This window comes from Stegodyphus dumicola, chromosome 8 (assembly GCF_044657685.1).
Source record: "Stegodyphus dumicola isolate Sdum_Otavi_A_Nest chromosome 8, ASM4465768v1".
NCBI lineage: Eukaryota > Metazoa > Arthropoda > Arachnida > Araneae > Eresidae > Stegodyphus > Stegodyphus dumicola.
In genome coordinates, this window is record NC_140775.1 from 125,406,312 (window position 1) to 125,431,933 (window position 25,622).

Consider the following 25,622-nt stretch of genomic DNA (forward strand, 5'->3'; position numbering starts at 1 on the left):
TTTGTTTATCTAACCGTTCCGAAATCTGTTTATCAATTTCACGCTGCTCTGCGCGGGGGGGGGGGGGCGCAATGCTCACGCGTCGCGGCGCGCAATGAACTGGAAGTTGATCTGTCAACACTATCGTTATCTTCAGGGCAGATGTTTTTATTTTAGTCGGCTTATAATTCCTTACTAAATGTAGTATTTAATTTCGATGTACTCCGTCTTTGACATGATTTAAATCAAATTCCTCGTCATTATAAATATCACGAATACAAATCACATAGTTTTCTGGTTGCAATTTTCTAATTTCGGCTATGAGTAAGGTATGCTTTACGCATCCGCGCGTTAAAAGAAATGTTTAATAAAGTAAACAAATAAATATTAGGCTTCTTTTTTGGTAAATTTGGATACCCTTTAGATCATAATTGCTCATTATTTTATAAATTACGGTTTCATATTTTTAGTTTTATAATTTCTGCATGCCATCTTACCAGATTTAAACTGATGATCTATAATCCGGAAAAATCGATAATCCGGAATCGCCGAAGTCCCGACGAGTCCGGATTAAAGACTTTTGACTGTATTCTCATCAAGAATGCTTGAGATAAGGACAAGGCTAATGACGCATTTGCCTCAAGGGAACAATTTGTGTAGATGTCAAGCCACAAAATATAAAGCTAACTATGGGGTCTTTATACTCCATATATATATATATATATATATATATATATATATTATTGATATATAAATATTATTTTTTATTCAGTATATTATTTTTTTTTTGTCTCAAATGATGAAATATATAGTCGTACATCTGTTCTGAAGAATTATTCTCCAAAAGTACATAATATGAAGTAGTGAAAGTAATTATTTATAATGAAAATTAAACATAAAAATCAATTTAAACTGCTACACAAGAATATATGAGCTTTGCAACCACGCTGTATTTTCACTCAAGAAAGATTCACCACTTTCAGAACAGAGGTCATGTTATAACAGTTGCAGAAAACAGAAATTTTAATAATGTATAAAAGACGTGGTAAAACTTCATAATAGTAGCAGCTAAACATTAGAATTCAGGAAAGCTCATGAGGAGTAATGCCATATGTTCAGCTTTTTAAAAATACAAATGGAAATATATAATTCATTCTCCTGCTTTATAATCAGGAAAATATAATCTTAAAATATACAAATTTTAAACCATTATAGGATACAACTACACATACATTCTTTGTCTTCATACAGAAAAAACAAACATTTTCTTTTGTCCCCCCCCCCAGTTTTTTTTTTTTTCCTTTTCCTGTTATAATTGTTGATTTGCATTTAACAGAAACAATTTGAAATGGTCCTCGAGTAAAGTAACATACTGTTAAAGTTTAATCTGAGGAAAGAATAATGCACTAATTTAAAAATGGATCCAGTAATTTTTCCTTGTTTTTAATTCATATACTACATACATCATTTCTCTAGAAAAAGTAAAATACATGGTACAGGATGGTACACAATGCAGAAAAAGTCCTATTTGAGAAATGATAGTTATTTTAAATTGTCAGTGTTTCCAAGACTTTTGCATAAAAATTAATAATTTAGTTTTTTCCTTGCATTTAAAATAAGGAGGTATATAATAAGGTCACACTGTGTCTTGAATAACTCAATTAGTTCATGACATACAAATTCAATTGTAAGTTAATTTCATTTTTTGAGTTGGACATTTCAGATTTTCAAATGAAGCTATCTTCAAAAGATATGAAATTTTATAATCTTAGTGTTTTTTTCTTCAACTTAATATGCTGAATCAATAAACCGTGAAATTCAGTTATGGAGATATATAACTGAATGATGTGAAAATTCTCTTAATTCTAAACACCAGGTTATAAAACTTAAAAGATAATGCTTAATTTCACAATGATTATGAAGAAGTGTAGTCATCTTCATATCACTTCACTTACGTATTATTTCATTTCAACAGCAACTGAATCTTTCATTACAATATGAATCAGTAAAATCCTTATTGAAATTCGGAATAAAAATTAGTGCTGAAAACTATCTATGGTTGAGCAATCTTTATATCAATGAAGCAAGGCAAATGAAACCCTCCAATTGCTTTTTTTTTTTTTTTTTTTTTTTTTGTATATTTTGTATATTTGCCAAATATACAAAATTTTCTGGTTAAAAAATTAAAACTTATATAGATTCTATTCTTAATTGATCGACATGTCATTTAGAATAAGTATATTTCAAAATATTTCTATAATTTATCAGCAATAAATACATAGTAAAATAAAAAAAACATATAAATAGTCAGCATATACAAAATTATACCATCATATAAATCTGTATGCTAAGTTTTCTACAGTAAAGTGCACTTAAGGTTTTTGCCGAATGCCACTTGATAATTTATGATTGAAATAATTAAGTCATTGATGTTTTGGAGCTGGAGAACATGCCTTGTAACAGCAGGCTCAGATAAAATAAAATATCTCATCAATATTTTAGCATTTGCTTTGAGTAACTCACTGAAGTACGGAAATATGAGATAGGGACGGCTAATTCAGGGATTAACTTTTTATTCTATTTTGAAAATTCAGCAAAACTATAATATTAACTTTAAAATTGACTAATATTTATTAAATTTTATGACATTGTTCAAAATATTAATACAGAAATTACCTGGGGAATGATTGTGATTCTGGACCTCAAATCATGAAGTCCCATATCAGCAATCCTATGAGAATCTATATTAATACAACCATCAGCTGCTTCAATAATTCTGAACAGTGACAATGTTAGAGATGACTTTCCTGCCCCAGTTCTTCCCACTATTCCAATCTACAGTCAATAAAAGATACATAAGTTTATTAAGAAGGAAAAAAATACAGCATTCTGAGAGAAAGAAAATAAGATTTTCAAATAACATGTGCACGCTTTTTGACGTAAGCTTACGCAAATTGGAAGAAAAAATTTATAATTAAACACATACAAATCAAAATATATATTACTAAAAAGTATTTGGGCAATGCTCTAGTTCTGCAACTTTCAGATATAAAGTATTTGCATCAGATTATACATTTTAACAATAATCTTTTGCTAACCAATTATTAAGATTTTAATTAGCCTGAAAATTATGAGTTATGTTTGGACTCTGGTGAAAATTAAATTTACTTTTATGCTGAGGGGAAAAAAATTAGAGTTTTCCCAATATAAGATGGTCAAAAGTACTTTCTGAAGTCACTTTCTGAGAATATAAAAGGAATTCCAATTAAACTATTCTCATTTTATTTACTAATAGGAAAAAGATATATACATAATTATTTCTTTTAGCATGATCTAATTTTTAGGAATTTTAAAGAAATACTTTTTAACATTTCTATAAATATTAAACACTATGTGTCACAATCATATCACACCTTCTGCAACGTGTGAAGGTGACATGCAACTCTATACCTTTTATTTTTAATGACAAGTTTTTCATTTTCTACATGATATGCTCGAATATGCGATTCATGTCACTAAAATAGTGATGCAGCAATGTTATTATGGCCATCTACATAGGCAGATTATACAAACCAAATACTATCTTGTTAGCAATACCAACAGTAATCTTGAAAACCTTGTAGAATATCAATGCAAGTACATATCGATTTATAATAAGATTAAATACAATAGATATGTTTCAAAAACAAACATTTAATTTACATCAACAACAGATATGTTATCGTAAGTAAACTTGTGCAAAAAGTGAAATTTAAATAAATAAATTATCTTGCTTGAATGAAAATATTTCCATTTTATATCTTAGTTTATTTATATAATTTTACATGAAAAAATTGTTACAAAACATGCAGATTACGGGAATGGTAGCAATCAAATCTATAAGCAATTCTTGCAACTAAATGCATCTAAAGTTGACCAGGTCCCAGCTGAAAACACTCCATATATTATAAGGTAGACACTAGTAATTCATATAGAAGATGGAAACTGGTCATGAATCACCTTGGAGAGAGGATAGAATGAATTTTTTACTGCTATGAGCTGGGAGCCTCAATTCCAAAGCAAACTTATTCAAAACGCTCTTTCTCAAGGCCTCATTGATGAAGTGGCTCACCAGGTACTTGTCAAACTTTTGGTGTTAGAAACCTTTACCAGGTAAGGAAACAAAGACTGTAACCCAATGTTCATGGCAGTCATGCTACCTACTTAGATAGCCAAAGCCACTACCAATTGGGAAAGCAGAGGCTGCCCTTTCTGCCAGTTGGAAATAGGTTCATGTTATTGTGCCTCCAGAGCCGCTACTGTCAGACTAAGTTAGTATGAGGTGTATTCGGAAACTAAGTTAAGTACCGTTTTGAAAAAAAAATAGTAAAACAACTTTTTCGAATCCAATTTTATTTTTACATGAAAATACATGTCTTAAACTATTTTTTAACATAGTTTCCGCCAATGATCAAACACTTGTCATAGCAAGTGACCAGTTTTTGTATACCATCATCAAAGAAACTTCCCGCCAGTTTCGATAACCACGACTCCACAGCATTTTTCGTGTCATCGTCAGATCCAAAGCGCTTGCCACCAAGCTCGCGCTTCATGTGCAGGAACAAGCGATAGTCGGATGGCGCCAAGTCCGGGCTGTACGGCGGGTGATCGAACTGCTCCCAACGAAACTGTTGAATTAACGATTGAGTGACACCAGCAGTATGGAGCCGAGCATTGTCATGGAGCAACACAATTCCCTTACTGAGTATTCCTCTTCGTTTGTTTTGAATGGCACGCCTTAGTTTTGTTAAAGTCTCACAATATTGTGCCGCATTAATGGTTTCACTTCTGGGAAGAAATTCAGTAAGCAAAACGCCTTTCCTATCCCAGAAGACAGTGCACACGATATTTTGAGATGACATCGCCACTTTGAACTTTTGTTTTTTCGGAGAATAAGTGTGTTCCACTCCATCGACTGTTGTTTCGATTCTGGCGGGAAATGACACACCCAAGTTTCCTCAACTGTCACAATTTGGTTTAAAAAGTTTTCTCCCTTATCACTGTACCGCGTGAGAAATGTCAGGGCACTACCAAGTCGCTTTGTTTTGTGAACATCAGTGAGCATTTTTGGAAACCATCGGGAACACAGTTTGCAATAATTCAAGTGGTCAGACACAATTTCGAACAAAACAGTACGTGAAATTTGTGGAAATGCCTCTGAAAGAGTTGTCATTGTGAAGCGTCTGTTCTCATGAATTGCTTCATCAACTTTCCTTACCAAATCATTGGTGACAACAGAAGGCCGACCACACTGAGCCTCGGCGTTGACATTTGTTCGACCTGCATTAAACATTCTTACCCACTTTCTCACCATTCCATCACTTATCGTGTATTCACCATAAACTTCTGTCACTTGACGATAAATTTCGGCCGGTTTAATATTTCTCGCGTTCAAAAATTTAATCATGGCACGAATCTCACAGTCAGCGGGAGAACTAATTGTCTTAAACATTTTGAATGTGCACAGCAAACTGAAAACACAACATAGAGCAACCAAAATGGTGACAATTGAAAGTCAGTGAACAAGAAAGACTAGTGCGCATGCGTGGGACACCTACCACAGCGCTGCGACGGCGCTAGAATGAAACGGTACTTAGTTTCTGAATACGCTACGTATATGCAACTCCAGGAAGTAAGGGAATGGAATGTATAAATATTCTCAATGAATTTACTTAATTTAGATTCCATGTGAAAAAGAGACACTGAAAAAAGCAATACTCAAGATTTCCATAAGCAATAAAAAATTTAGTAAGGAAATGAATTTTCACATAAACTAAAAACACAAAAAGTTGCCAAATTAATACTTAAAGTTACTCAATGTTTTATTAATGTATTTTCCCCAGTAATAAATCATTCTTTTAAATCAGATTGTTACTTTACATATTAAATGACAAACTATTTATAGACTTAGCCCAAAGTCAAACAAGCAATAAATTAAATATTATTAAAACAAATGAATAAATACTAAATTTAATGTACTGTTTAGAGAAAGTTTTTTTTTTTTAAATTAACTATTTTTTACTTATCACTTTTTATTATATGAATCTGATAATCAAAATAAACTGGAATAAGCACGTAACTTTGAAAGCAGTCTTAGCAATGTTTACAGACCAACATTAAAAGAACACATGTCAAAATATTAGGAAAGATGAATATAATTTATTAACAAACATTTTATTAATAATTAAGTGCTTCATTTTTTGCAATATGATAAGCTGAACATTTTTATTTATGTTCTTGTTTTGCAGCAAGTGGAATTCAGAGATATTTTACTTTTTAGACATAAAATATATTTAAAGTTTTCAAAGGCATCAAAAGAACAAAAAGCTTCCTTGGTACCTTTTCTCCTCCTCTAATACTGCAATTAATTTTCTTTAAAACTAAATCAAGACCATCTCTATATCTTGTTGAATAATCTTTCATGATAACTTCTCCACTATCAGGCCACCCAGTAGGTGGTGTTTTGTCTTTGATAATCCATTCAGCCTGCACAAAAATTCATAAGGCACACATATAAAAAAGATTAATATATACATATATTTCTTGAAAAGTGATACTTACAACTGCACAGTTTAAAAATTTAAGAAAATTCATCCATCAATTTTAAGATTTTATGCACACTATACTGGGTAGTCACACACACACATAAAAAAAAAAAAAAAAAAAAAAAAACACTCTTCCTCCAATATACGAGTCCCTAAGTGGCCAATCCACACAACCAACCGAAACTGAATAAATTCAGATATTGTTATTTGAAGGTATGCTCTTCAGAATGTGATGATTTAAAATAATAGAGCTCTCATGGGGTTGTGGTTACAATGAACAAATTTTGAAATTCTTGAATGGCAAAACAATGCCAATGGAACAATATATATATTACGAAAACTGCCAGCATAAAACATTTGCAAAGAAAAGAACTGTAAAGGATCAATGGCAACACAAGAGAGGAGAGGAAAGGGGATTGTGTGTGTGTGTGTGTGTGATTATGGCAAAGCCTCGAGGGCTATCTGCCTAAGGGGAGGGATGCCTTCGTGGAGAACTTTCTAAGGGAAACTGGCTCATATACACGTTACACATGGGGAAAACCAAGAAAACGGCCATGCAGCCAGCCCGTTCAAGGGATTCGAACCTCGGACCGAACTACCTGTGTTCAGCGATTTTACCGCTCGGCCGCTGGTGGGCCCCAGAGGAAAGGGGAGGAAAGAAAACTTTTACTGGAATTACAAGTTTCCCATCATACTTCACATTTCATCTTTGAATTCTGACAAATCTCATGGACTTCAGACAAGTCCAGAATCAGAAATCTATTGAAGTGAGGTCACAGGAAAGCGGTGGCTACAAATCGGCAAATATCTTGAAATACTGTACATACTGAAAACTTTTAATTCCAATAAAAGTTCCCCTCCTTCTCTTATCTTGTCATTAGTCCTTTACAATGCTCTTCCTTGCATATGTTTCACTGGCAACTTTCAGCAGCATATGTGTATAATTCCAACATCACTTATGGTTTAAAAATGCGCTGACATGGAAAAAACGTGGATGCTGTCAATTGAATTTTTTTTTTTTTTAAACTGTATTGATAATTATGGAAGCTCAATTCTTTTAAATCATCATAATCTCGAGTACATACTTTCAAACAACAATACTTAGAATTTCTTTTTGATTGGTTGAGCAAATAGGCTGCTAGGGTTTCATGAATTATGGAAGTTATTTTATGACCACCCTGTAATATGTATATGTAGCGTAGAAGAGCATAGAAGGCATTTCTTCACAGTTATAGGTTTCTTTTATCTCAAACTTGAATATTATATAACATTCAACAACCTTTTAATACCCAATAAGAAAACAAACTGCAGTCTCTTTATAATTAGTTATATGCTCTGTGTATCCTAAAGTTGGATATATATTATCAATACAAAATTTCTTATTAAAACTTTATTTAGTAGTTAAGAACTGACAATGAAGAAATGCATTAATTTAATAAATAGAATGTGAAGATGAAAACTTTTGAAAAGAAACAGATTAAGATTATGGCATTTCATTTGCACACACAAATAAAAGTTTTATTAGAAAAATAGTATTGATAAAAAGTTACACAAAATGCTATTTTCATTACTTAAAAGCTATCAGAACAGTCTGTTTCATAAACATGATTTTAATAGTATACTAACACTACAATAAAGCTTAAATATATTAATATGGCAAGTTGCTTTACTGCTCATTTGAGGTACAGATGGCATTCAGAAGAAAATGAATGCATCTATTTTCAACATTAGTGATCAAAGTTTTTAATAAGTTACAGACTTGTATGTTAGATATATGCTCTTCTATGCTACATACTACACAACTCATCTTAACCAGAATCGCAAGTAAAAATATAGCTACAATATTATTTTTAAAAATCTCATGTGTACACCACGACTTCCTTGTACGGAATATTAAATTATACGCATTTTTTTCTTGAATTTCATTTAAATTGATTGGATTGAATTAAATCTACTTCGTCGAGAGAGCATAAACCACAATAGAATAAATGCACTTTTTAAAATTCACTATATTTGTTTACTATAACGACACTCTGAATGCACAAAATTTATATCATTTGAAGAATTATCGTTGCCACATGTTCTATTCAAATACATTAATAAAGCTAAAATGATGTATGAAAGAAATTAAGCAAACAAAACAGAAAAGAAACAGTTTTTCACAGACGATTTAGTATTTCTCATTCAATTAATTCAGTTCTCACTTCACGACAAGGCAAAGATACATAAAAACTCAAAATATCTGCATTAAAAATTACGAAGTAAATCCTAAACACTTATTTCCTCGAAGAAATTCCAGAAAGGATTAAACATGATTTAATTCGCAATAATAAATGAAGGCGTTATTTTTGTGTTGTGAAGCTTAGTCTCTCTAGATTGGCAACAAATCTACAATTCTGCTGTTTCAAATATAAACAAATATGTCCGCCATGTTATTTAAAACTTAACCGCACTTAAACAGCTTTTAAATTGTTGATAATTGTACAAATATTGCTTCCAGAATTACAAAAGGCATAAAAACCTTAACCGGAAGATAAAAACAACATAATTCAATCATTTTTAAAGCAAAAAATGTACAATTTACAAACATATAAGAGTAAAGAAACTGAGATCACTGAACCGGGTAACAGAGTGGATATATATATAAATATATTTATATACGTTTGGTGTGGCTGATTGCAACCAAAATACGAGGTGCACATCTACATGTTATAGCAGTCCTATATACAAAATTTCAACGCTCTGAGGCTACTCGTTTTTGAGTTATGCGAGATACATACGTACAGACGCCATGAAACATTCTCTTCAGAATTCATTTTAAAGCAGCTTTATAATTTTTTTGGAGGAAAAGAGTCTTTTTTTCTGTCCTTACGTACAGATATCACACAAAAACATCGTTAAATTGCATTCGATAGCGGTCAAAATGGATATTTTCGTTGAAATATGTTGCCTGAAACTTTTGCCGATTACAATACTTCCTTTTTACTTCGTACAAGGAAGTAAAAATGTTTGCAGCAGCTAAAACTGCTTCTTTTAAAATTTTGTTATCTACAGAGGATGTAAGATCCAGCAACTGAAACAGAATAAATAACACTGTTGCAACTGACTAGATCAGTCATACTTAGTGAAAATACTGCTGCTAAGAAGAGAAGAAGCTAATTCTAGTGTTTTTATGATGCAAAATATAGAATATTTCTTAAAACAAACACTTTTACAGCAACTACATTTGCTTCTGTTACATCTGTAGGAAAACATACCATACGTGCTTCCTAAAAGTGAAACATATACATCTTATTTCTCCTACCATTACTCCAACAAATGTTTTAAAAAAATATAAAGCAGCATTAAAAAGAAACTAGGCATTTTCTCACATTTTTCTAATCTAACCTCACTTGCAGATCTTCATCTATCAATTAAAAAGCAATCAGTTTTTACAATATAAAAAGTACTTGTGACCAAAAAAATCAAGAAGTACTATTATTCTTAGTCTAAAAAACATTTTATATATTAATCAATAACTTATAATCTAAATGCACTTTTAAAAAAAGTAATTCCATTTCTATAAAAATACATACAATTAGCTTAGATAATTCTTGTAGCAGAAGCATGCAATAAATGATTATATATTTACAATAAAATTATTATGTTTAAAAAAAATACAAATATGTCTCATAGTATTACAGTCAAAAGTCGTTAATTCGGACACCCATAATTCGGAATGATCTATAATCCGGACATCAAAACTAAAAACTTTCTGCGCATGCGCCGCGTTGACACATGCGCAGAGGCGTTCGCGTAAGACCTTTTACGACTGCGCATATGAGTATGCGCAAGTGCAGAATACGTTTTCGCGTGCGCATTTTATGTATAATGGACGTATAAGCTAAATAATTATCTATTTCAGTTAATGTTGATGATTGCGTTGTTCCTTAATTTTCGAATTGCATCCGGCTTATTATTTTTTGCAGACTGTAAGAGAAATTTTATAAAAGTAAGCTTAAACTTTCGATTATATCAAATAAAATTTCCGATATATATTTGTTAATATGTAAAGGATCTAAAGCGAAAGTATGTTTTGAAATCCGAAATCTGTTTATCATTTTCACGCTGCTCGGCGGCGGGCGCGTAATGAATTGGAAGTTGGTTTGTCAGCACTATCCTTATCTTCAGCGCAGATGTTTTTATTTTATTTGGCTTATAATTCCTTACCAAATGTAGTATTTCATCTCGATATGCTCCGTCTTTGATATGATTTAAAACAAGTTCCTCGTCATTATAATTCGCTTCCGATAGCGAAGAAAAGTGACAGAGGTTATTGAAAACAAAAAAATTTCGATTGACAAATTAGTTGGTGCTCTTGACACAGCAATTATAGGGACTTGAACGGCGGAACTTTGTAACTGAACAAGAAATTATGTCTGTTTAATAGAATTAAAGAGAAAGTATTATCACATGAAACGAAGCAAAACTTAACAACTTACATTGAAAGAAATGTTTAATAAAGTAAACAAATAAATATTAAGCTTTTTCTTTTTGCAAATTTTGATACCCTTTAGATCATAATTGTTCTTTATTTCATAAATTACGGTTTCATATTTTTAATTTTGGAATTTCTGCATGCCATCTTACGAGATTTAAACTGATGATCTATAATCCGGAAAAATCGATAATCCGGAATCGCCGAAGTCCCGACGAGTCCGGATTAACGACTTTTGACTGTATTTCATTTTAACCAACTTTTAATGTCTCATGTACCCTCTAAAACATCTATTCTATAAAAATAATTTATTGTAAATACAAATATTGATTAAAAAAATAATCTACCTCTGTTGGTGTCTGAGAATATTCAAGGAGTCTTTCGACAGCAACTATATTAGTTTCTAATTCAGAGCTCATTCTCACCAACCAATTCAAAGTAGCAGTTACCTATAACAATTATATTAAAATGTTATTAAATTCATATTTAAAAACTGAATTCAAACAATATACTATCATTCCAATATTTCAATATTTAAAAATGTCATTATAACCCTAAAAAATTTTATATTTGAAGAATAAAATATGAAATAAATCTCCACTAACATTAGTATAATTTACACAACGTAACATTATGCTAGTTACATTTCAGAAACTAAAAACGATGGAATTAAGATTTTATTGACATAATCATTATTACAAAGTACATTAAATTTTATGATTCTAAAACAAAACTGCCACATGAGATATTTTCTTAAATTTGAAACTGTATGCCAAAAAAATCACTCCAAAGCAGCTGAATGGATTTCTGTACTTCTGAAGAATCCCTTTTCATGCCAAAAGGTCATAAGCAAAGGGAGTACCCAGAACTATTCTAATCATTCAAAGAATTTACTTTATTTAAATAAATCTTGATGCATGCCTTCGAATGAAAAAAGTTACTTTACTTCCACATATTTTAAAAACCTTGTCTATTTTATTAAAAAGAAGTTATTTAAATATGAATAACTTGCACAGCTAACAAACAAACAAACCCCCCCCAAAAAATGAATGAAATCCTAAATTTTTTCAAACATCGTCTTTCAGAACTTTTCACAGTACTGGCCTCACATATCTAACAGTTTAATTACTATCAATTTTTTTATATTTTTTAATTTTCTATCATAAGTTTTCTTACAGCATAAAAAAAAGCAACAAAAACTCATTAGATGTTCAAAGGAATTACAACCACTTCTTTGAAAACCATTAAATGAATTTAAAACATTCAAAAACCTCTTTTTTTTTTAAATTCCTGCCCTTTTGGTGAAAAAAAATCAAAAATATAATTTTTTCTATGTATGTTAATGAAATTTTTCCTTCAATATATACACGGTTGCCTGCATAATTTGAAGAATACAGTGATTAACAGTGATTACATTAATTTCATAATAGTTTAATAAGCTAATTGTGCAAATTAATATTATTTCAAAAAATGCTTTTCATTTCTATTTATCAAAATATATCCCAAACAAATGCTGAATTTTGTAGATTATTAAAATGAATACTACTTTCTTATTATACGAATCAAAACTGAATAAAGTTAAAATATGACTATTAAATGAATTAATTAAATTATACTTACCATAAGTGCATAAGTAACAGATAAGCCAACACTTCCTGCATGTAATTCATCTTTTTGAATAACAGCAAACAAGGCAGCAAACAGAATAATACAATTACCACAAAAGTCCAGACGAATAGCTAACCATCTAAAAAATTGAATATGAAAATTCTTAATACTACTGTTACACAAGCTTGTATTTAAAGAATAACACATATTCTTTTAAAAAAATTATAAATTAAGGAGCAGCAAAAAATTTGACAATCAGATGAAATTTCTGATGCTCAAATGAAAATACTCCCACCCCCCGAAAAAAAAAAGGAATTCTTTAAAACAATTTATTAAAACGCTAACATAGTAATTACATTCATATTCGTAACTAAAATAATCAAAATTCTTCAATTAAGAAATGAACAAAATAAACTTTAAAACAAGAAATTCAGGTATTGTTCTGTTATCAGGGCCAGATCCAGAAATGCATGTATGGATGTTTTCATCTATGCATGTACATATGTAAGCACGAATGTGTATGTGTATATATTCATATATGCACATACATAAATACACATGTGCATACATTCATACATTTCTGAATTCGAGATAACAGAACAGTATTGAAATGTATCCTGAAAATCATATATTCATAATAAAATATTTACTAAAATCAATAAAAGATTGCAGATGCTCATCTGTATAACTTCAAATTTTGTCAAAAGAGTTCTTTAATATTCGAATTCTAGTTAATAATGAATGCATTCAGTGAAAAGTTAAATCTTTCCAACAAGGTTAAGTTTTTTTCAGCCTGTTTCATAAAATAGCTGATTTAGATGTTGAATAGAAGTTTCTTTTTGTTATTATAATCTTAAAAACAAAGTAAACAAAATTTTACTAAAACTCTTACCATGAAAATTAATAAAATAGGTCAAATTTTATGAGGATTTAAGTTATTAGATAAGTTAGCTAAATCTAATCTTCACCGCAAAGTTTCAGAAAATCCACAGCAGTTTTCTTACAATTTGCTTCAAAAAGGACGATCAGTTCTTACAGTTAATGAAATTTTAAATAACAAAGTTATAAATTTTGAATTCCCCACCCTCTTAAATTTATTGATTTTTTTTTTTTTTTTTTTTTTATTTCACTCATATGTGAACTCATATGTGAATATCTCTTTTCTTTTTTTAACAACAGTTCAATGCTGACAAATTTCAGTCTGTTAATATTTTAGACTATGCACATAATAAAAGCATAATTATTAAATGTTAAAGACTATTCTTTTTCTAATTGTAATTCTAAAAGAGAAATGGTTTCTCTTTACATCAGCCAATAAAGTTTGCTTTTCTCTTGTTATTCAAATTTAGATTGCTAACAACATAAGCAAATGAGGACATAAAATAATTTGGGTGTGGGATAGTGGATTTCAAAATATTGTTAGAAAATAGCTTCCGAAAGCTGCCTTTTAGAAGCTTAACTGATTGTAAAATAAATTACAGCAATGAGAGAAAAAATGCTAGAAAATTACTCTTAAAAAAATTTGACAGATGTTCATGTGTTTACTATACATTAATTTTACATATAAAGAAGTAATACAATGCTAAGTGTAAGCACGATTGTAAATTATTTAATTGCTATTAGACAAAATATCTATTGAGAAAATGGCAACAGCTGATTTCTGGATGTCGTTCTATTTATAATTTTTAAAAGATATTGAGATGATGTATGCTTGAAATGTTTAGTGGTACGATGCAGTAAGTACGTTTGTTATGTTATGTATGTTTATGACTACGTTACGTGTAGGTTATTAAGATTTATCTTTAAATAAATGTTTGTCTTTTACAACCATTTTATGAGTGATTAATTTAACTACAAAAGGAAGTTAAATCAGAAGTGGGATTATTCTGAAACCTAAGCTTAAAGCTACAAGAATTTGCTATACGTAAATAAATTGAAAATAATTTGAATTTCAAGGTATGTGCATTGATTGATGTAACATATTTATTACAGAATTTAATTTTGTTATTTTTTTTAACATTTGGGAAAGAGAGTTTATTTTTTTCATTTCCTTAAATTTTGAAATATATTTAGAACGTCAAACAAACTTATGAAATACCAATAACTGTGTTCTACTAAGTTGTCTAATTAGAAGTTAATAATAATATATATATATATATATTTGCATTTTAATAAGTACGAAAATGTCTATTTTCGGTAAGACAAAGAAATGCGATTTAAGAATATTAGCTGAAGAATTGGAAGAAGATGTAAATGAGAGTCATAAAATGAGCGATTTGAAAAAGATAATTTTAGAGTACGATGAAGAATGTGCCAAAGAATGGTTAAATATTATAATAAATGAAAGAAAAGAAAAAGAAGAAATTGAAGAACAAAAACATCAAGAATAAATTGAAGAACATAGGCGAAAAGAAGAAATTGAAGAACGTAGGCGAAAAGAAGAAATTGAAGAACGTAGGCGAAAAGAAGAAATTGAAAAATGTAAGCGTAAAGAAGAAATTGAAAAATGTAAGCGTAAAGAAGAAATTGAAGAACATAGGCGAAGAGAAGAAATTGAAGAACAAAAACGTCAAGATGATGAATGTAGGCGAAGAGAAGAATATGAGGAACGAAAACAAAAGTATGAAATGGAATTTGAACTGCAAAAATTATGTATTGAAGCAGAAAATAAATCTACAAATTCTGGCACCAATGAAAATGCTAGTGGTGCACACATGAATCCAAAGTTAAGCTTCATCGCTTGATGCAAAAATTTAAACCTGACGAGAATGATATCAGTTTATATTTAATCATGTTTGAACGTTTGGCTAAACAAGTTAAAATACCAGAAAATACATGGGTTACTCATTTGTTTGGCTTATTGCTGTATGATATTGCTCAGTTAATCACCAGACAAACTGATGAGATTGCTAACGATTATAAAGAAGTTAAAAGGATTTTATTAAAATGGTACAAGGTGACATCTGAAAAATTTCGCCAAAAATTTTTTACGCACAATAAGAGTGTATGAAACCCATTGAAGAATTTTGCGTATAAGTTAAGAATTTTTTTTAATGAATGGATAAGCGGAATTAAAGTAGATACTTTTGAGAAACTTAGTGACCTTATTGTAGCGGATCAGATAAAACGTAAAGTGTCTCCAGAAGTAAAAGATCATTTTATGGACGTCTGGTCTGAGTTGATTTCACCAATTGATTTAGTTGAAACACTAGATGATTATGATACCTTGAATTCAACTTTCAACAATAAACAACCGCATAAAGAATGGTCTTACGACAAAAAAAACTCCTTTAAAGATGGTCCAGTTGCTACAATCAACAAAAAGAAAAAACTCTACGGTATCACACATAATGAAAAAGGTGAACCAAAATGCTTCAGCTGTAATAATTTTGGACACATCTCAAGGGACTGTCCGCTGCCCAAACCAGTAGTAACATGCCGAAAATGTAATAAAACAGGTCATAAAGCTAAAAATTGTGTTACTAAAGCTGAAAATAATCATTCAAATGATAAAAATTATTCTGTTGAGCATGTTGGCGAAAATTCAGAAGAGAGATATTCATATTTGAAGAAAGCAAAACTGAATAATTCGGAAGAAGTACAGGCTTTAATTGATACCGGGAGTTCTTGCTGTCTCTTAAGGACTTCAGTTGCTCAGAAACTTAAAGTGAAACCCGAACCTGCTATGAATGAACTGTATGGTTTTGGAAATCGAAGGGTGCCTGCAGTGACTTCTATAGGAATGATTAAAGCCGATATTGAAGTTGATAATGTAAAAGGCCAAGGCATAAATATATACCTTGTTCCTGACAATGCATAGCCAGTTGATCTAATCATCGGACGGACATGGCTTGACATCGGTTTGTCTGGCGATCTCCCTCACATCGCTTGTGTCAGAATAGGAAAAAGATTTCACTTCGGGTATAGGGAAGATGAACTATTTAGTAACCTCCAAATTGATGAAAAAATAAATCGAGTCTGCCTTGAGCTCTTGAGGAAAATAAATTAGAGAAAAATACGATCAGTCTTGTCAGTTCTCAAACAGATTCTGTAGATAATGGATTAATTATGATAGAAAATCCTTCCGAAGGTATCGGCTGTTTATTAGAAATTAAAAGAGGCGAAACTTGTATACCAGTGCGAACGTTGGTGATAGAAGTATTAAGCTCCAAAAAGATCAATGTGTTGGGAGAGCAGAAGAAGTTGAACTATGTTTAAATACTGAAATTTCTGAATTGAGCTCGAACTTAGCAAAAACAGAAAATATTATCAACATAAAAGTTCCTATAAGTTTAAGCCAAGTTAAAATTGGCTCGGATCTCGACGTTGATCACCAGCAATACTTATTGTGTCTTCTGAATGAATACAGAGATTGTTTTGCACTAAATATTTCAGAACTAGGGTGCACAGATCTCCTAAAAATGGACATTAAGGAAATCGAAGGTTCAAAGCCAGTATGTATGAAGCTTTATAGAACAAATGCCTCTGAAAGAGCTGCGATCAAAGAAACAGTTCAAGAATGGAAAGAAAATGGAATTGTAACACAAACGCAATCCCCATATGCTAGTCCTGTCATACTGGTAAAGAAAAGACTAGTGAATACAGATTAGTTGTTGATTACAGACGTCTCAATAGTCAAACTATAAAGGATAAATTTTCCCTGCCTAAAATAGAGGATTTATTAGAACAATTTCATGAGTGTAATCTGTTTACAACACTAGATTTATCACATGGATATTTACAGATTCCATTAACCAAAAGTGCAAAATTGAAAACTGCTTTTGTAACACCGGATGAAAGCGGACAATTTGAAAGAATGATTTTTGGCTTGACTAACGCTCCTGCAGAATTTCAATGATTAATGTATCATGCATTATCCTCATTATAAATAAAGAAGTATTGTGCTACCTTGATGATGTACTTGTTCCAGCAAGGACTTGGGAAGAAATGATTCAGAAATTAATTAAAGTATTTGAAGCACTACGTACAGCTAAGCTAACCCTGAAGTTACTGAAATGTGAATTTGCCAAATAAGAAATAGAATATTTAGGCTTTATCATCAATAAAAACTGAATAAAGCTGGGATCAAGAAAAGTTGAAGTAATATCAAAATTCCAGAGCCTAAAATCCTTCATGAAGTTTGACGATTTCTTGGTTTAACAAGTTTTTTTAGAAGGTTTATTCCAAATTATGCCATTAAAGCTGGACCATTGACTCAACTAACTAAGAAAAATCAAACATTCAGATGTAAAGAAAGTCAGCGGAATTCTTTTACAATGCTGAAAAATGAACTGACGAATCAACCAATTTTAGCTTTGTACAACCCTAAAGCTTAAACAGAAGTCCATACTGATGCATGCTCAGAGGGTATTGCTGGTATGTTACTTCAGCTTGGAAGTGACGGCAAATGGCATCTTGTCTACTGCGCGAGTAAAAAGACAACAGAAGCTGAAAAGAATTATCACTCAAGTAAACTTGAGCTAATGGCAATTGTCTGGACTCTAGATAAACTTCAACAATTCTTACTCGGAATTGAATTTATGGTAGTTACCGACTGCCAAGCATTGGTTTACATGAATGCAAAGAAATCTAGCAATCCCCAAATTGCTCGTTGGAGTATCCTTATTCAAAAATATAATTTTGAAATACGCCAAAAACCAGGAAATAAATGTCTCATATCGATGCAATCAGTAGAGCTCCTGTTATTAATTCATCAGACAACATGCATTCTTTGATAGAAGATAATTTAGAAGTTTGTCTGACCTTAAATTTAGACGAACAAATTCTTATTCTAGTTAAGAGAATTAATAACAATTTTGAAGAAAGACCCAAGTGAAAGAACCAAAGAAAAAATCAAATTGTGGAAAATTATATTTTGAAAAGGAATAGACTGTTCCGTATTGTGGAGGATACAGAAAATAAGAAGTTATTATACGTCATACCTAAAAGCATGAGAAAAAGCATAGTTGTGAAGTTTCATGACCTTATGGGACATTTTGCTGTTGATGGGACTGTCTCAAAAATCAAAGAACTGTACTGGTTTCCTGCTATGAAGAGATATGTTTGTCGATGTATATCAATGTGTTTCAAATGCCTCATCAACAAAGTTCCAGGTGGAAAAAGACAGGGTCTTCTGCATCCTATACCCCCAGGCTGCAGACCTTTTGCAACAATACACATTGATCATCTTGGACCCTTCATCACAAGTTCTAAAAGAAACAAGAAATTGTTAGTCGTCATTGATAATATGACCAGATTCGTTTGATTGTATGCTATGAAAAACACATCTTCGAAAAATGTACTGAAATCATTGATCAGTTTCATAGAAGAATTTGGATTATCAAATCGTATAATATTAGATCGAGGTTCTTGTTTTACTTCAAAGGAATTTCAAAATTTTTGCAAGGAAAAAGGAATTCTTCATACATTAAATTCAACCTCCCACCCACAAGGAAATGATATGGTCGAGAGATCGAACAGAACAATTTTATCAACGATAGTAACATCAATGAAAAGTAAAGATCAAAAGGATTGGGACAAAAGAATTAAAGAAGTTGAGAGAAACTTGAATAACACAATCAATAAAACTATTGGGAAAACACCATTTGAAATACTTCAAGGATATGTACCATTATTTCAAGATGGAGTTTTGAGATTACTTGCTGATGAAGAAGCAGAAGTTTGGAAGGAACCGGAAAAACTACAAAAAGAAGCTAGAGAAAAGACTGTTAGAGAACAAGAAAAAATGAAAACTTATTATGACAAGAAGAAATCGGGAACTCTATCATTTGAGCAAGGAGAAATAGAAGTAGTTAAAAGAAATTCAAAATCTACACCTGGAGAACCAAGCAAAACTAAACCTAAGTATTGTGGTCCAATGGTTGTAACAGAAGTACTTCCGGGCGACACTTACAGAATATCGCAACTAGACGAAGCCTGTGATGGTCGCTTTTATGCATCAACTGCTCATGTAAGTCAACTAAAATCTTGAAAAATGCAGAAGCAAATAATGATCATGACAATGACAACGATGGCGATAATGAAGAAGATGATGATGAACTTAAAAGGCCCAAGCAAACAGTGCGCAAACCATTGCACTATAGAGACTTTGTATAGGACTTATAGAATTTTTTTAAAAATTATATTTCATTTTATTTCTTTTCCCTACCTATTATATTTTTGTTGTTGTTTATTTGTCGTTTTAATGTATGATAAGATTTGGTTCAATTGAGGACAATTGAAAAGTCAGGATAGTCGAATGTAAGCACGGTTGTAAATTATTTAATTGTTATTAGACAAAATATCTATTGAGAAAATGGCAACAGCTGATTTCTGGATGTCGTTCTATTTATAATTTTAAAAAGATATTGAGATGATGTACGCTTGAAATGTTTAATGGTACGATGCAGTAAGTATGTTTGTTATGTTTACGAATACATTACGTGTAGGTTATTAAGATTTATCTTTAAATAAATGTTTTTCTTTCACAACCATTTTATGAGTGATTAATTTAACTACAAAAGGAAGTTAACATAAGTAATAAAAAACAGAACATTTAAGTCATACTCACCTATTTGATACAATGCTAGGATAATAGCATATCTGATTATCATCCACCAAACTATTAGACTGCACACAAAACCTGTGTTCAGCATCATAAGCTCGTATAGTACTTGCACCAGCTAATGTTTCAGAAAAATGAGAATATATAGGTGATCGTGTGATAGATTCCAATCTCTTTAACTGCCTGCTTGTTGCAACGTAGAAACGCTGAAATAGATTTAATTTTTGTTCAAAATAATAAGATAGAATACATTCATATAATCCCTGTCCCAAATTTTAAGCAATGAGTACAAATATGATAGAGAAAAAGGTAAAATACTAGAACTGAAGATTTGAAAAATTTGCAAACTAAAACAAAACCTAATAAAATATCACAGAAATAGCATTTAAAATTGTACTATTACACTGCCCAACTATCTTTTCTTTCAAGTATTAAATTTTTAACTGTTCAGAATAATATATTCAATGGTTTTGAACTTTAAAAACTCCAAAACAAATCTACTTGCCACAGGATTGTTACGCAGTATTTTATGAGAAAGAATTATGATAAGCTTTTAATATTTTCTCTTTAATTATTCATTGAAAGAAAGCTAATTATAATCTGCTTAAAATTAGGTAGCATTTTGAAAATTCAAACATAAATCATAATCTATGATATATACATCTACAAAAATTTGAATTCAGGATCTAATTTTTGAGAGTAGGAAAATTTCATTGGTTACACATATTTAAAAGAAACATAACTATTCTGATTATCAGAAAATTATCCCATTTCCCTCAGTATCAGTTTTATAATGCTAATCAGTTTTATAATGTTAATTAAAGCTAATCACAGTTTATTATAAAATGCTTATAAAGTGAAAGTTTTTTAAATTCTAGTACATTTCACACATTTTTCTTACTGAAAACGATATTATGCTATTGTGTTTATTCGACAGATAAAAATATAAAAATTCAAGACCTTCACAAATATTTTTTTCATTTTAACAGACATTTAAATTATGCAAACAAAAAACACATCATTTCAATCAAATTTTATCAGTGAGTAAAGAATCTTACCTGGATGAAATAATAAATGATGCTAATAGGCAATACCACAACCAAGAACAGTGGTGTTTGGATGCTTATCACAACAAGTGTTGAAACTACAGTCAGAAGGCAAGTCAACCAGGCCCTTAGAGTCATTGGAATAGTAACATCAATAGTATCAATATCTTTGGCAAAACGGTTGACGATACGTCCCAAGGGAGTAGTATCAAAAAAAGACATCGGAGATCGTAATACATTTACTAATATATTATTATGTAGAACTTTTGAGGCAATGAGAGTTCCATAGGCAACAGAAAATGAGCCAATGAGTAAAAATATTGCTAAATGGGAAAAATGAAATAATATATATATACATATATAATAATAATACATATGTTACATTAATAATTATTTTAATATGAATATAATCAAATCAACAGTTTTAGTAATTTACAGTTATGTGTACATTCAAAATGAAGACAAAATGATTCTCCAATTTCCAATATACTGGGTGTCCCTAAAGTCTGTAAATATTTTAAAAATTTATATAAACTGAAGGAATTAGTAGAACTGAACATGGTTTGCGAAAAAGTTATTCTTGTGAAGGGGCATTCTTTTTGGTAAAGAAAACGAAAATAGTTAAAAATTTCATCGATAGAGGGCACTGCACAGACCAGTAACAAGAAACATACCAACCAGAAACCTAAAAATTGCAGAGTTTTATGATTAAAAGTTAATTTCTAATTTTAACTCCCATACATAAAGTTTTAACTGTAATGCAACCATTGGTGGATAAAGCATTATTGCTGAAGTTATTTTACCCCAGCCATGAATTGCTGACTGAAGCTTTATGAAGACTTCAGACACAGATGGAATGGAAGGAAGTTTCAAGTCCAATCACTCTTAGTGGACTGACTTTCCTGTTACAATGTTTTAAAAAAATGGGAAGTCTGTGTCATTACCCTTGTAGTGGCGCACCAAAATTTTGCAGATGGTCACTCAAAGGGAAATCAATGAATGCCGTAAGCATGAGAAGTAGCACAAAACACTGGTATACTGAAGACATCGGTATTCCACATTTTTCATGGTGTTTTACAAGTTACAATCAGTATATCAGCTCTTATGAAATGACAAAGCTAAGTGACAGGAAATCAAAAATTGGGCTTTGTTGAAAATTGATGTTGATCCACAATAGCTTCATTTTTCATTTAATTTCACACCCATAACTATAGAATCTAGGCAAAGGATAACCCATGTGCCTAAGCTGAAGAGCCCCTAAATTCACCACATTTTAACTATTTGGTGGGGTTTTAACGTCCCCCATTACTGTCGGCCGTTTTTCTTTGAAAAGCACTGTGCACAAAGCACTGGCTGGAAGACCTGCTCAACTACAGAAAACATTACCTGTGACAGCTGCAGGAAAAAGCAATAGTGCACCTACTGGATCATAATGCCCTTGATATAGTGACTTGAATAAAAGACTGGACACCCCCTCATACCACATTCAAAGTAAAAACGCTTCTAAGAACCTTCATTGAACAGCGACTAATTAGCTGTCACAATAGAAATACTTGCAGTGAGTGCCCCCCCCTCATCGAAGTTCATACCAATTCACTTTATTTTTGGCTTTGGGGTTATGCCAAGTCCAGATCACATGCATCCACTTAAATATGCTACATGCTGCAGTTAACAGTGTTGTAACTCGCTTGCAAATTGTAATTTGTGGTGATGGTGCGAAAAAATGATATGCTTGTAAACATTTGCCTTTGCTCCCATATAGCAACCTCTATCGGCAAAAATTTTAAATAATTTTTTTCCCTTTACCAAAAAATTCCCCCTTTCACAAGAAAACTGTTTCACAAACCATGTTTAATTCTACCATTTCCTTCAATTTGTGTGAAGTTTTAAAATATTTATGGACTTATGGTACAGCTGGTACATACTGTAACACTTTACTTATGTGAATTCAAAATCACCTAGTTGCTTATTTTATTTTACAAAACTATACCTGTAATAACATTGCATTGGAAATTGTCAGTAATTAAGGAAATGGCAGTAAATGAAACATTGCTCAGTTAATGTTAAATGGCATTTTGCACTTAAGTAGCTGAGGAAGATAGCTCTGCAGTTAAACCATCAAAAGAAGTCCAGAAAAATTTACAAATATTATGCTTATTTTTATTTCTCAAACAATCAAAGTTCTTTGATGAACTTCTGGATCAGTTTTCCCCCCCATACAATTAATTTACCACCTGCACTAATCCATTAATTCCTCTGCCTATGACTGATATTTACCAAAACGTTTGAATTCTAATTGTGCCTTATCTGTTACCACAAGAAATGCTTTCAAAAGGGAAGTTTTAAATGCTTTGAAGCTATAATTCTCATTCGCTGTTTGACCTCATATATACCTTTGTATCAGGACCTGTTCTCGAAGTGCAGCAGTTGGTATGGTCACCTTCTGCAACTCTGCAAAAGAGTATATTAAAAAAAACCTAAATATTCCAAAAAATTCAACATCGAAATTCTACCATCAAAAGTAGTGGAGAACTTCATTGATGCATGCATGGTATCCATGATAAAACCAAAGCCTTCTATTAGAATTCCTGGCGAAAGAGGGACTTGGAGGTTTTCAGGGGGAAAAGCAGTCTAAAATGGCTTGACCTTGTGACATGTCTGTGAAAATTTCAGCTGCCAGATGCAAGGCTGCAATTATAACTGAATCTAAGGTTAACGTTCTCTTTTGTACATCCTTATCACTGCATCAAACTGCTTGCTGCTTAACAAGTTACAAACACAGGAAAAGATTTAAAATTTTTTACACATTCAACAGAATAAGAAATAAGCTGACTTACATTATTTTACTGGTGCACAATTTAAAGCATTGGCTAGCGAGTATGCTAAAGCTAGAATATTAATTTTAAGCAGAGCTAGCAAAAATATACTAACAGCAAACATGACAGCCAGAAGCTCCCTCACCTAAAGATTAAAAAATATCAGCTTAAATACACTTCGCTAATTTGTACACTTTGCTAAAGATAATTTGCATTCTGGTGAGCAATATGAAAAAAAAAAAAAAAAAATTATGGCAAAAATTAAAATCATAGTAACTAGTTAATTAACATATGATACCTAGGAAATTCGTAAATCTGTTAAGTTAAAATTTGTAAAGCATAGTTAATCATAGAGTATAGATCCCAAAACAACTTAGAATGTATAAAAAAATGCAAGTTTAATATCTAACCATGCAGAAAAGTCAAAGCATTTATATATATGGTGGCTTAAACCATTTTACTTCCAAAACCTTCACTTTGTACATTCTGCTACTCAATACATACTACATAAAACAAAGTAATGATAAGTTCAATTACTTCTTTTGATGCTTTATGTAAACGTTTTTCAGCTGGCTTATAATATGTAAATAAAGTTAATTTATGAACCTTTGCTATGAAAACATAATATTAAAAGAGGAAAGATCTTATTGTCGTATATTCAGATTCCAGCCATTTACGGCAAATTTATATGCATGGAAAAGGTTTATCTTTTGTGAGTGTTTTGTGAGTTGGTAAAAAAATGACATTAATTCTCATGTTTACAAGAAAACTGCATTAACAGTCTTGCAGTTTTTGGAATATTTCCAAATTTTAGCCATATTGCAATAAAAGCTTTTACATAGTACTATATTGCTATTCTCTGATTTTAAACGAGATCTCTAATAAACATTATACACAACATTATAATTCCACAAAAACATTTGCCATCATTAAACGAAGAAAATGCCCATTCAATGGCATAATGATTCTTATCAGAAATCAAAATTTCTTCCTAGACCAAATATTGTACGTTTTACATGTTTCATAAAGCTATTTGAAAAAAACCAAAATTTGCTTAATTATATCAATCTAAATATCTAAACAGTGAATGCAAAAAACACATACATAGCAATAGACTTTAATGGTAAAAATTCAAAAAATATTTCAGTTGTAAAAACTTGACTGTATATGTAAAATATTTCAGTTGTGAAAACTCCTTTAATGTTTTTTAATGTCAAATGAACATACTGAAAAGAATCAAAGTAGTCTTAAAAATCAGTGTTTCCACTTAAATTTAGCTTTTAACTTCCCAATTTTCAGTGCCTGAATTACACAATTTTGCCAGCTAAGTATCAAGTAATTATTAAATTTAGTATGAATAATAATAATTTTATAAATTATGTGCAAATTATAATAATGTATTAAATATATGATGAAATAATTAAAAGCATTACACAATTTTACATATTTTAATCTTACTTGGCATTATATTATTTTATCTCACTCAGTGTGGAACTAATGAAAAAAATACATATAAGAAATAGGCATCTAAACTATTAAAAAAGTAAG

At 30.9% G+C, this 25,622-nt stretch overlaps 1 protein-coding gene across 4 annotated transcripts in view; it reads right to left on the reverse strand.

Moving 5' to 3' along the window:
• LOC118185171 (multidrug resistance-associated protein 1-like) overlaps positions 1-25,622 on the reverse strand; it is a 306,818-nt gene that overhangs the window by 27,018 nt on the left and 254,178 nt on the right. For all 4 annotated transcript variants that reach the window (XM_085822378.1, XM_085822379.1, XM_085822377.1 and 1 more), the window contains exons 21-26: positions 21,271-21,581; positions 20,219-20,418; positions 12,661-12,787; positions 11,388-11,489; positions 6,358-6,504; positions 2,656-2,814 (exon numbers count right to left, since the gene is read on the reverse strand). In XM_085822378.1, the coding sequence (XP_085678504.1) occupies positions 2,656-2,814; positions 6,358-6,504; positions 11,388-11,489; positions 12,661-12,787; positions 20,219-20,418; positions 21,271-21,581 (1,046 nt within the window). The remainder of the gene's footprint in view (positions 1-2,655; positions 2,815-6,357; positions 6,505-11,387; positions 11,490-12,660; positions 12,788-20,218; positions 20,419-21,270; positions 21,582-25,622) is intronic.